The 13,542-nt window shown below is 34.8% G+C and overlaps 1 protein-coding gene across 2 annotated transcripts in view; it reads right to left on the minus strand.

Moving 5' to 3' along the window:
* The window catches only part of LOC143229556 (AP-1 complex-associated regulatory protein-like), a 38,400-nt gene that overhangs the window by 16,973 nt on the left and 7,885 nt on the right, over positions 1-13,542 (minus strand). The window contains exon 5 of one of the 2 annotated variants that reach the window (XM_076462051.1): positions 8,871-8,904. The exons of the other annotated variant lie outside the window; for it this stretch is intronic. Within the exon in view, the coding sequence (XP_076318166.1) occupies positions 8,871-8,904 (34 nt within the window). The remainder of the gene's footprint in view (positions 1-8,870; positions 8,905-13,542) is intronic. 2 annotated transcript variants of the gene reach the window in all.

The raw sequence follows: 13,542 nt of genomic DNA on the forward strand, positions 1-13,542 counted from the left end.
CTTCCATTAAATAATGGAACCTCATCCCCAATCTATAAAAAAAGCAGGTGAATGCCCCATGATGCAACTAAAGAGATAATGAGCAGATGCAAGTCCAAAAGGAAGAGCACAGAAATGGAAAAATTTTTGGAGGATGAGGCAATTAAAATGTATAAAATACAACCAAAATGTTAACCTTATTCATCCAGGCTGGGAGAAAATTATAGGAAGAAAATAAACTCTCCATACTGAACCGAGAGATGAGAAACTGACTGAGAGACAACAGATTGATAACTGGGCATAAATATCCAGTAATCTTAAAAGCACAAAAAGACAAAAGTAATAATTAGGTGTGAGGGCACATACCCTCCTCAACTTGATAAATTCAAAATAAAGAGGAAAAAGAGGAGAAGGAAATGAAACTAAAAAGGGAAAAGGAAAGGATGGAGAGAGAAGTTGTAGAAAGTTGTGGGTGAGAACTTCAATAATCTATCTGTCTGACAAAAAATGAAAATGGGCACAAAAGGCTTGTGAAGAGAGACAAGTGGTCTCTCATAAAGCCAGACCTGACAGGGTAGTTACCAAACAGATGAGTAATGACTGACACTAGGAAGTGGGAGGATGGGAGTAGAAGAAGGCTGAGAAGTTGGAATGGAAAAGGAAGATTTAGATTCACCAAGTCTAGGAACAGGACAAAATGGCAAGGTTAAGAAAACAACAAACCATAGTAGATAATGAGGTCTGTTGACCTTCAGACCAGGTCTCCAACGAGTCTCGAATACTCCTGAAGATCTATGCATGAAAAATGAACCCTGACACAGATCATGGTGAGAAGCATGAAAAATGCATACATTAGCTAGAAAAACATCTCATCCAAACAACAGAGGAATTAAGTAAAGAATAGAGTAGAAGAAGTAAGGGCCAATGTGGCTAAGGAAGGGAGTGAACCTCTTCAGAAGTTCAAGTCTTTTTATATGATTCTAAAGTTGATAGATTCATAATACTGATTTTGAGTAAAACTTCATGTTGAATGTGAAATTTATTCCACCTGTTTGGTAAATAAAGCATGTTTGACAACTTGATTTGGTTGCCAATATATATTTTGATTTGAAAATAGAACAACCACAGGCATGAGAATTGTAACAAACAAGTTGTTGTTCCAAGGAAAAACAATTTCTTAATTATCTGTTGGAAAAATCTAAGAGAAATACACATATGCAATAACATATGTCAAAAAATACAGTGATTACACTTCTAAATGAGAGTTGATACATCTTGAATTTATTAGTATGAAACTATGCCTCTTATCACTCAGCATGTTGCACTGATGAAAATGCACAAGTAATTATTACAATGTATTTTTTTTTTTACAAAAAACAGTACATAAATAAATATTCAAAAGTCAACAAACAATTCTAAGTGTATCACAAGTAGAACCAATTAAACAATATTCATCTTTGTATCATTAGTATGGGAAACCCAAAAAGATGGGATGGGGGTATTGTATTTTGTTCTTTATGACTCATCATTATTTTCAAATGGCAATGTCAACAATCCTTTATGCTGACAAACCTAACATGAGCCTAACAGTATCAACAGAGATGGGTAGCACTATACCATAGATGTTGAAGTGTTCACTGAAATGTGTTGATTCAAAGAGATTAAGCCAACTGTGTGATCAAATAGATGTATGCATGTAAACATCTGAAAGAATAAATGAATCAAACAAGTCAATGGCCCATGTTAAAGTAAAAGATGATGACAAGTGGAGAAAATCAGCAAAACTGGACTACTCAACAGAAAATGTGTAGAGTCAAAGGTCAGTTGCATTTATTGGCACAAAACAACTAGGATACCTGAGCCAATCGATAAAAATAGTAAAAGCATTATAAAAGGTAAAAAAAAAATATCATACAAAACAACATACAAAATAAACAGTGATGTCGAGAAAACCCACTTGTAGAGAAAAATATATGTAAAAATGGCTCGTTTGGGTTGAGAAAATATTTTACGTAGAGGAGCGAACGCTTCAACCTTCTTCGATCATCGTCAGATTCACAAAGAAAGAAAAAGGTAACTGACCGGAAGCTGACCACATGTTTGAAAGGGGTTGTGTAACTGAGCTGTTTTTACATATATAATGTACAAAATAAGGATAAAAGATCTATATAGAATTAAAAGAGCCAATGGCCCATAAAAAATTAAAAACACAAGGAAGTTGGACAAAGTCACAGATGACATTGTCCAATGTCAGGAGTAATCACTCAGCAAAGACATGGCAAAAATGGTGCCATCACTCACAGTCATAACAATGGTATGACAGTGAAATGTGAGCTATTGTGACTTGAGTATAACAAAGGCCACACATTGGTGGATCAGACCCAGATAAAAGAAAATGATGAGTTAAAAACTGTGACCAATGTGTAGCCTAGTTAGAAAAGCTTCCTCTTTCTGATCCTTACTGAAACATGATGGTCAGAAGGTTTGATGTGGAAAAAAAATTATTATTATATTCCTCACTCCAAGTTGACTGCCAACTGATGTAAAGCAGAGTTTTCAATACATGACCATAGTCTAAATACACATGGTTGTGACTGTGCCAGAGCAAACTGACTTTGCTATGGTGTCAGTGAGCTCATTCTGGTTAAAACCAATGTGGTCAGGTAACCAGAAATATCAAATAGAAACACAAGATAATGCAAAATGGGCCAGTCAATTATAACATTAATGAAAATAGGGTGAAAACAAATACTAATTAATTTCAAGGCCAGTAGAGAGCTGAGAGAGACAGTGTAAATAGTACAATAAGTGTACTGCATAGCTTCTACATGATCCAGGGCATGAAAAATGGCATACAACTCAGCAGTGAACACTGAAACTGTAGATGGGATCCTGTGAGCAACAAACCATGGAAGATCCCACAGACTTCAAACCATCTGTATGAATGGGAATGGAAGAATGGATTAAAAGATGTTTGGCAAATAGAAAACAATACTTTCAATCAGGAGTATCTGCTTTCTTCAGGTGACTCAAAGAAAGGTCACAGGTGGGGATGGTAATAAGCGATGGTGAGATGGGTTGATCAGTGGAGACATCATCATCCAGTGACACTAAAGTTCAACAAGATGCAGCTGGAAAGTCAAAGGTAAGAATGGCAGACTACCTATTCCAAAAGAGCATAGCCCACTGAGGAAGGAAGACAATGACCCCAGGTAGGATGCTGTGGCAAGGATCAAAGTTTAATGGTATAAAGCAAAGAAAGTTCCAAATGGCAGAGGCAAAGAGCAGGTTCATGAGACTCAGTATACAAACACTGGACTAGAAAAGTTCAGAAAGACCCAGATGTTGAACAGGATCCAGCATCCTCAAGCTGGCATAACCAGAGATCCATAGCCCAGTTTGGAGCAAATTAGAGCATGATAGATTGAGAGTATAGAACACTGATCCACTCCCCAATAGGAGGAAAAGGAAACACAAAAGATGTTCACTGCATTTGTACATTTGGCACGTGACTACTTAATATGAGGAATAAAAATCAGCTTACAGTCAAAGACAAGCTCCAAAAACTTTGCTTCAGGGACCACAGGAAGAACATCATCAACACAGAGCTCATGATCAGATGTATACTAAATTTGCAGAAAAAGTACATATAAATGGTCTTGGAGATAGAAAAGGTAAAATTGTTTGCTTTGGTCCACTTAACAAGTATTTGTGAACAGTCTGAAGTTGATGCTCAACAAACCTCATCCTCAACAATTGACACAAAATAAGTCTTTGACATAGAGCCTGTTTGCAACAAGAGGTAAATGGTGAGTAGTGACAGCATTAATCTTGATAGTGAAAAAATGTGACACTCAAGACACAGTCCTGAGGAACTCCAAGTTCCTGTGGAAAAGAATAGGAAAGTGCCAAACCCACATGGACTTGGAATTGCCTGTCCAATAAAAAGATTTGATGAAAATGAGTAAATGGCCATGTAATCCATAGAAGTGGAGGTCACACAAAATGCCATACCTTCATATAGTGTCATAAGCTTTATCAAGGTCAAAGAACATGGAAACAAGATGTTCCCTCTTGAGGAAGACTTCCATGATCGACTTTTCAAGATGAATAAAGTGGTCCACAGTTGAGCTCTGTCAACAGAACCCATAATGTGTTGGTGAGCAGAACCAAACAAGACAAGCATTAACCATCCTCTCTTTGACCTTACAGGGACAGCTAGTCAAAGCAATTAAAGGATAGAAGGAATCTTGGAATCCTTCTCAGGCTAAAAGAAAGGGAGAACAATAGCCTAGTGCTAAGTATCAGGAAAACATTCTCCTGCCAGATTTGGTTAAAAACAACCAGAAAAATAACAAGAAAGGCAGGAGAAAAGTGTCACAGCTCCTCATAGTGAACATCACCTGACAAATGTGATGAAGAACATACTACAATTCCACTAGTTCAAACAGGCAATTACAGTCATAGAGATAATTGGCCTGAATGGAAAGAGGGAATTGTGTCAATTTTAAAGTCTCCCAGGATTAAAAATGGTAGATGGCAAGTGTTCAATGACAGCATTAAGGGTCTGATTGATTGTCTCTCCAGGAGACAAGAGAGAGAACAAACAGTGATGGTATGACTCAAGGAAACGTGGATGGTGACAGCCTCCAAGAATGTACTGAGTTGCAAAAACAGGGTGGGCACATGCTGGTTGACCAGCAGTGCCACCCCTACATGTACTTGTTTATTACACAACCTGTCATTCTGGTATAAAGAAAACTGCCAAAACATGACTATATCAGCAGGTTTCAGAAGTGTTTCCTGTAAGGAAAGACATACGGGGTGATAGGAATCAATCAAGGACTTAATATCATCCAGATTATAATGGAAACCCCTACACTTCCACTGTAACAAAATGGCCATTTTTACTTAGGTGGAGGAGAGCTGAGTGGAAATCCCTTTGGTTTACAACCACACCATATGTCTTTATTAAAAGAATATTTATCAACCTTCATGAATTCTGCTCTGAATCTTGTGGGCAGGTCTTTCAGTGGATGGAGATTTGAGTGACTGGGAGTGTGAACAAATTATTGTTCTACATCTCAGGGCTAAAGAAGGCAGATCAGCAGATGCCAGGAATGGTGGGGACAGAGACAAGGGTAGACAGTAATTTGTCAATACACAGTTATCCATAAAGAGCAAAAAATTCTTCACATGATTGGAAAATTACTCTGCTGGAGGCACGAAAAGATCTGTCTGTGCTCCTATTGCAGTAGTAGAACATAGTGCAGCAGCATATGTCTGAGATGGAGTTGAAGACAATAACTTCTGATCCTCCATATAAGAAATATTGTTAACCATTTTCAAATACTGTACCTCTTTCTCCTTCACCTACCTAGAGCAAGAGTGAAAGTGAGGGGGTGAGAACCACCACAGTTAATGCAGTGTGGTGCCAATTCACACTCATAAATGTCATAGTCTTTGCTCCCACAATGAGCAAGCATTAAAGAACTGTGACATGATACCTTGGAAGGTCCAAACTGCTGGCACTAGAAACATTAGAGAGGGTTAGGAATGTATGGTTGTACCTGCCTTGACAGAGGCAGGTAGACATGGCAATGTAAACACAAAAATTAAGACACTGGTCAGCTGCTGTTTGCAAAAGAAAATACAGTGCATAGCAGAAATGCTGTGGTTGGAGAAACCAGCAAGGATCTCAAACTTTGGGATGTTCTTCAAATCTCTCTCAATAATCACTCTTCAGGAGGAATTCAGAGTAGCATGGGAAGTAACCCTAATGGGTATATCCCCAATGATCTCAGAATGCAGGAGGAGTTCACTGTGTTTTGGAGTAGTTTCCATCAAGAATGTAACCTCTTGTGGGACTTGGGAGAACCATTCTAATTCATTCTGAATGAAAAAATGAGACATTTGCCCATAGGTTCTGTCAAACAAAGCATGAAGGATTAAAAAATCAAGGTACAAGATCTGATTGTGGTGGTGACTATGAAACAGTATTGTCTATGCATTGTTGTTTGGCTGTTTTTTATTTTTTTGAGGATTGGGAATCTGTAATAAAGAGAGAGATTCAATGCCCACTGAACTAATTCACCATGGAGTCCTATAGGGGAACACACTACAATGTGAATGAAACAAGGACACTTCAGCAAAACCAGTTTCATGAGCACAATACACAAACACAAGCATCAAACACAATGTCCACAACACCTGCTGAAAATATCCAACACTGGGACTCAATTGACCTTAGCCTAACAGGACCAGCTGATTGACTCTGGGAGGCCACCAGTCTGCAGGAATTCAAGGCCAAAATGGCACTCAACCACCAGGATTCTCTTTTCCCCTTCACAAGTCACCATGCACAGAAAACTGGGTGAATGTTCAGATCCTAGAGGAAATAAACTAAAAATACAGAACCCTCCATGGGAGGTACCCTCAACATGTACAAGAATCCACACTGAGGGGTACAGACAAAAAAAGAGCAGTGAACTGATAATATACCCCTTGATGGTTAATTATGGTGATAATGGAATAATAAGGAGTCATGAGGAAAGGCATCATATATATATATCCACCAAATATCTTGAAAAGAAAACTTCTAGGAAAAGACAAATTGAGTAGGGTTTATGTCTCAAATATTCTGATTTTTTCACAAAGAGGTAAGGGAAAAAAAACTAGAAAAGTACGATTCATGGTTCTGACATCTTTCTGAACTTGATTTGAAATTTTCTGACATAGAATATATAAATGAATGGTTTGGAAGAAAGAGGAGAGACCAAGGATTCCCAAACAAAGAGTTCCAAAGATGAATCATTGACTTTAAATAACTTTTTCAACAGACCAGATAATAGATTTCTCCAAAACACAAGAGAATTATCAAGTATATCAAAATGACCTCATCTGCTTACATCTACATCTGGCAAATTGGTAGAATACAAAGAAGCAGTAGAAGTAATACCTGACATCCACTTCTCAGTAGAAGGGGAAGCCAAGATTGGAGGACAAGCAATACATGTTTGCCATTTAAAAAAAAATATATCTACCAAAATGCTAAATTCCTAATCAGCTCTTGAGATTAATATATGTGAAAATCCTGCACTAACAAATAATTCATGGTAGAAACTATCTGAAGGTTAGCTGAAATGTTGAGAGAGTACTTTTTACAAAACACAACAGGTTAAGGTGTCACAGGAATATAACAGCCATATGGTAGTAGAAACTACATCTACAAAAACTGAAGCAAATTAGACTGCAAAGTAAAATTTTGGTTCTGACAAGAATGAGAATGACATGCATTGCTTCAGGAACATTTAGAATTTTAATTCAAATGGTTCCTGACAGCAAGAAGATGTCTCAAATTCAAGACATTTGAGACAAATGTGACTGTGCTCCTGTAGAAGAAGAGTACATTTCTTCTACAATAAATGTAGAATTTATTGTTCATCTAGACAATAAATTTCACTGTATTTAATAATACAGTCATTCAAAAGATGACTGCTTGATGGAAAACTAAAGAAAAACTCTCAAAAAAAGCAACAGATTTCAGAACAAAAATGAGGAACTACTCACACTACACATATTTACATTCAGTAATTGACAGGTGGAGGCAGATTCAAGAATGTTGAGACAATAAAAGGAGAAGCAAGGCAAGAAATAGCATGATGGAAGACCAAAGTGAAAGAAATAAAGAAAGACTAAGACCTTAAAATGTGGATTATAAAGAAAAATATGAAAATGAAAGTAAAATACAAGTCAAAATATATTATACATGTAGGGAGAAATAGAAAATCATATAGCAATACATTTGCAAAAAATAAAGATAAGAAGTGATAAGTAGAAAATTAGTAAAAATTAGATGTGAAAATGATTTTGAAGATTTAGAAATTTTTTGCAAAAATGCCAGAAGAAAGGGGAATGAAATATATCAAAATACAGATTTTTGATAAACAAAGTATAAGATAATAAATGATAGAATAAAAGATAGAAGAAGTAACACTATTACCCTAAGTTTAAGTGACATAAAACACATGGTTTTGATTTTAATAAGATACTTGCCTATTCATTACAATTAATATATTTAGTAAAGAACTTTAATCAGTTTGTTAAATAATGTATTACAACCCATTTCTAAATACAGTCATGGGGGAATATAATAACTTCTGTTCTTATTCATTGAAATTAAATACGTATGATGACAGATTAATATTACAAGCCTAAAAGAAAAAGAACTGAATTAATCTGATCTCACTTCATTCATTATGTATATAAAAAAAAACTCATTGTATTTGCAGTAAATTCTCGAAGATATGATACATAATACCTCTCTGAGCAAGTACTAAAATTTCATGATTACAGCACAATCTTAAATTAACAATGTATATTATAAATCTTTGATTTCAATTTATGCTAAACAGTATAAGCTAGAATCTTTCATAATATTGATAAAATGAATCTACAAAAGTTTAAAATGTTAGTTTTAGAAGACTAAAAGTTTGCAGTCTTCAAAAATAGTTACTGTAAGTTCTAATGATAGGTTGTTCTTGTTTCTGCATGTCATCAAGTGAATGATAAATTCTGTTATGATAATCATGAAAAATAATGAGAGTACACAAAATGTTCCATTTTCAACTTGGAACATTTTACTTTTGACAACAATATCACAAATTCAATATTTTGTGAGGAGTGACACATGTAAAATAGATATTTTAAAATGTCAAAGCCTATAAAACATACACACTTTGACAAAAATGTTAGACTTAATTAAGAAATTTGTATTCCAGTTGTGAAGAAGTGTGCTTAATCCTCTGTGAGTGCTGAAAAAGAAACTGTCAGCTGCATGTGATGGAACAACACAAGTCTCACCTTAAAAAAAATTACAAAAATTCACCTACCCTTCTTTTTCTGAAGCTTAGCCACGATGAGATACTGGGCAAGAAAACACAAAACACAACGTGAACAAGCACAAAAAATATAAATAATAAGAACATGACATATGAACAGTTATTTAAATTTTTAAAAAAAATTTTGACATGGCTAGGGAAAGTATTTGGAGAAAGAACTGATATAAGCATTATTTTCACCTTCACACACATAATAAACAAAAACATTACATACACTACAGACAATATATATATCTATCTGCACAGACAAAGAAAGCAGTACATAGGACAAATATTATGTTTTCCCCACCACTGTGTATCAAATTGCAAAATACTTTTAACAAGTCATCAAAATTTCAAATTCTGATATAATGATTATATAAAATCATATACTGTTGTAAGCAGCTATTACATTGACCTTTATGTTCAGCAGGACAAAATTAAAACAAAACTAAACTTGAATAGTTTACAGGTGTAAAGAAACATGTATGTTAAATATAGCAAATTCACTCAACATTTTATATACCTTTCAATCATTCTAATAAAATAATTGTTTTCACAGTATTACATTTACTATTGTAACCAAGTAAAATAAGCATTTCTTATGCTACTTACATCATAAATATGTTACCATTATAGATAAAAAGCCACCATTACATAATTATTTCAAAGCCATTTCTCATTTGTGCCAAAATATCTGCAAAATACCATCACTGTTAGATAAACACAACTGTTTCCCCTTTTGAGTTTAATGTGAGAGTTATGATTTAGATAATTACACAGATGTATAGAAATAAGTGCTTGCTTCTAAGTTTATTCATAAAGAGCATATAGTTGTGATTTTTCAAATGAAAGTATCACAAATTGTACTGTATTAACAAAGTACAAGTTGAAATCTTGCTCTTTGCTTTATTTTGGTAAAAGTGTTAATACCCATACCAGCCATCCTGAGATACTTTAAAACAGTTTGACAAATTTTAACTGTATAGAACCAGTGAGGACTTTGCTGAAAAACAGAATTATTTAAAGCTCTGGATTGAACAGTGGCAACGAACATTTCTATACATGTTTGGCTTGCTTCATCTATATTATTTTAAAACAAGTACATTATGTGCCATTTGATTATAACAGAAATTTATCACCACAAGTCACAGAGACCTATCGTAAAACTTGACAATCTTCTTCATGTGAATGGAAGATATAACAGGAGAAAAAGATCTAGGATATTTTAGTTATTAATAAGCTGATATAGATAAGAATAAATTAAGCTTAAGTTTCACTTTTTATTCTGTTTCTTTTTGTTTCAAGATAGAATAAGTTAAAGACAAAATTTATTAATATTGCTCAGTTTCATATTAACTAAAGAAGACATTTTACAGTGAAGTAATATATTTGTTTTGAATTTCATGAATGCTACTCTGGAGCTATCTGCACTAACCATCCTTAATTTTGAAGTGGAGGGAAAGCAGCTAATCAACACCACCCACTACCAACCTTTGGGCTTCTTTTCACCAATGCAAAGTGGGACTGTCAATCACATTATAACACCTCTACAACTGAAAGAGTGGATATGTTCAATGATGTAATTCAAACTCATTACACACACATTACAAGTTCAGCACCCTAACTACCAGGCCTCATGAAGTAATAGAAAACACTGAAGTATTTACTTAAAGATATCAGGTGAAGAAGAAGGCTAGTAGAAGTGTACAAACAACACATTTTGTACTTATATTTAAAACAAAAAAAGATAACATTTTAAAAGTTTACATTTTCTTGAAAATTTAAACAGACACATATCTCTCCACAAAACAGATAGCCAGAATTTTGCATTGATAAGAAGGTAAATAGACTAATGCAGGTAAATAAAATATAAAAGATGAGCTCCTCTCTGATAATATGTAGTATCAGAAAGAAACAACTCATGGAGTATGTCATTCAGTGAAGGTGGGGAACCCAGTGAAGACCACATCCCATTCTCATACAAGAAATAATCTATTGTCAATAGAAATGGTGGGACAAAAATTTACTGTCAAACATCCTCCCTCATGATGTTTAAATCTAACATATGTTGATAGAATGTAAGAACTACTCAATCAGCCTGTATATCTCAAGGATTTGTCAAAGCATGTATGTTCAGTGTGACTAGAGGAATAAATCAAGCTTTACAGTACTGCGAGATACTTAGAAGATGTAGGGAAGGAATCATCCCAGACCTACATCCCAAGGAAAACATAAGACCCATTCACCTGGTATAACCTTCACAAATTATCTGGTTCTTAGTGTAGGGGAGGACTGTACAGAGTTTCCAGGTAAACACCCACATTCTACCTCAGACCAAAAGGTGTATCTAGTCTGTCTCATACCAGTGAGGTTATAACAACCTAAGTTTGAACTCTATATCAACCTCATCAGCTGCTTTGGACTGGGGAAACAAAGTTCTCCCTTTACTACAGTAGAAGAAAATAGAAGGATGGTATTAGAGCAAACATGAATCATTACATCTGCTTAAGGTCCCTCACTAACAGACTGTGCAATAGATAACCACAAACAGGGACACCAGATAATAGCCAGGATCTCATTTGGTGGTAATGTTTTGTTTCTTTTCTTCTGAATTACAGCCTGGAAGATGAAATATATATACTACTGAAACAGTCTTGTGGGGAAGCCCCATCTCATAAGTGGTTAAGAAGCAGATTGACTTTACACTGTTTGCTATCACATACTCAAGATGAATTTTGGGAAAGACAAATACATTCTATGTAAGGCAACAACAGCCAGTCATAAGTTCCATCCAACATACAGGAAAATAAGAAGCTGCAAAAACTAAACAAAAAAAACCTTCTTAGAACTTCTGTAGTGATTGGAAAATAGCAACTGAAGGGACATGAAAACTAGAGGCAGATAAAACTATAATAATGTTAATAGACACAAAGGTGTTAAAGAGTTGTCCACATCCCTCTCTGCAAGATCACATCCAGGAAATATCACCAGCTAGAAACAAGAGGCTGTCAGATGAACTTGAAATGAAAAAAAAAAAAAAAAAAAAAAAGAAAAAAACTAGCATGATGAGTTGCTGAACACAGTAAAGTGTAATGGAAATAGATATGGTATGAGAGGATGAAGAATCTCACAGCAAGAAAAGATTATGTTGACAGATCTTAAATGGAAAATATGAGCAAGATAAACAGTCTGAACAAGATAATCATGGATGAAATCTTCATACAGAGAAAATACAGAAAAGAAGAAAACATCTGAACACCCTCTGAATTGTCCCAAGTCTTGGGAAAAAAAGAACAATTTGAGAATAATCATACCTGACCCTGTGGTAAAGAATGCAAAAATCATCCACAGCAAAATATGATAAATGGCTCCCCATAAATGACAATAAGAAAATAAGTTGTTAAAGAAAGATAGAACAGGAAACAGATGACCAAAAAGTTTGGAAGACCTGAGAACTAAATACAAGTTCCAATCCAGAAGAGGAAACAGATACAAAGATTGACTGAGGGAAAACTACCATAAGAGAAAGAAAAGGAAGAATGGTTAATGAAAAAAAAGAAAGTCCTTGCCAAAAACATTAAAATAAACTGGATCAATCACAACAAGACTGGAAACTACAAAAATGGAAATGTGATACGACACAATAGTCAATCCATCTCCAAGTTCATAGTTAATCAGACTTGACAAACTGATAACTGAATTTAGTGATTGTGGGCCAAAAAAGGATATGTATAGAATTAGAAAGCAGAGATTCTGAAAGCTAATACCTCCTCATCAGTTGATGGAAGGAACATCAGTGTTATTGGAATGGATCTTAACAAGATAAAAATATGAGATTAAAGAGAATGGCAAGTTCATTGAGCAACCAACATTTCTTAAGAATGATGATATAGAAAGATCACTTCTCTGAAAATCAGACCCACAAAATGCAAGTATCCAGAACTGTATTTAACCTGAACAAAAGATGATCTGTGAAAAGATGTAAGTCTAGATTCTGGAGATAATGGAAAAAGAAAGATGCTCAGGATTGTGTGGAACTGGTTGAAACACCATGACACTGAGAGGTAAAATGATGGAAAGAAATGACATAAAAGAAGATAATGGATCACTTGACATATTTCAGTGATCAGCCAGAATCCACATAAGTGGAAGTGTCTGAAAGGAAGGTTAAATGACATAAGTTATGCTATTGTATGGCTATTTGTTTAAATCCAAAGACAAAGAATGAATCAACAGCACTACATGCACCATGGGGAAAATGAACCCTGATACTGAACATTACAACTCTGTAGATATACTACTGACTCACTATGGAATTTAGTTACATGAATCAGATACTAAGAGGTGTTATGACAGACTTAGAAATCCTGAGGTTTCATATTACAACTGAAAGGAAGTCTTTAAAGGGAAAGAAAATGAATCAGACATTCATATAGCACTGGAAAAGAAAGCTTAATGAATCCATCCGTCACATGAATGCCTTCAGAACCTGATTAAAAACATACGAGGCCACAGCCAATCCAAAGAGAATGGTCAAGAACTGAAAAATGCAAAAATCATGAATTAATTTGAGGAAGTACTAAATGACTAGACAAGTTGGACTGTGAAAAAAATTATTCTCAAAAATCAACTTTCCTCACCCATATAAAAATAAGATAACTATCCAACTTGAATGAGGGAT

The sequence above is a fragment of the Tachypleus tridentatus genome, chromosome 10 (genome assembly GCF_004210375.1).
Source record: "Tachypleus tridentatus isolate NWPU-2018 chromosome 10, ASM421037v1, whole genome shotgun sequence".
In the NCBI taxonomy this organism is placed as follows: Eukaryota; Metazoa; Arthropoda; class Merostomata; order Xiphosura; family Limulidae; genus Tachypleus; species Tachypleus tridentatus.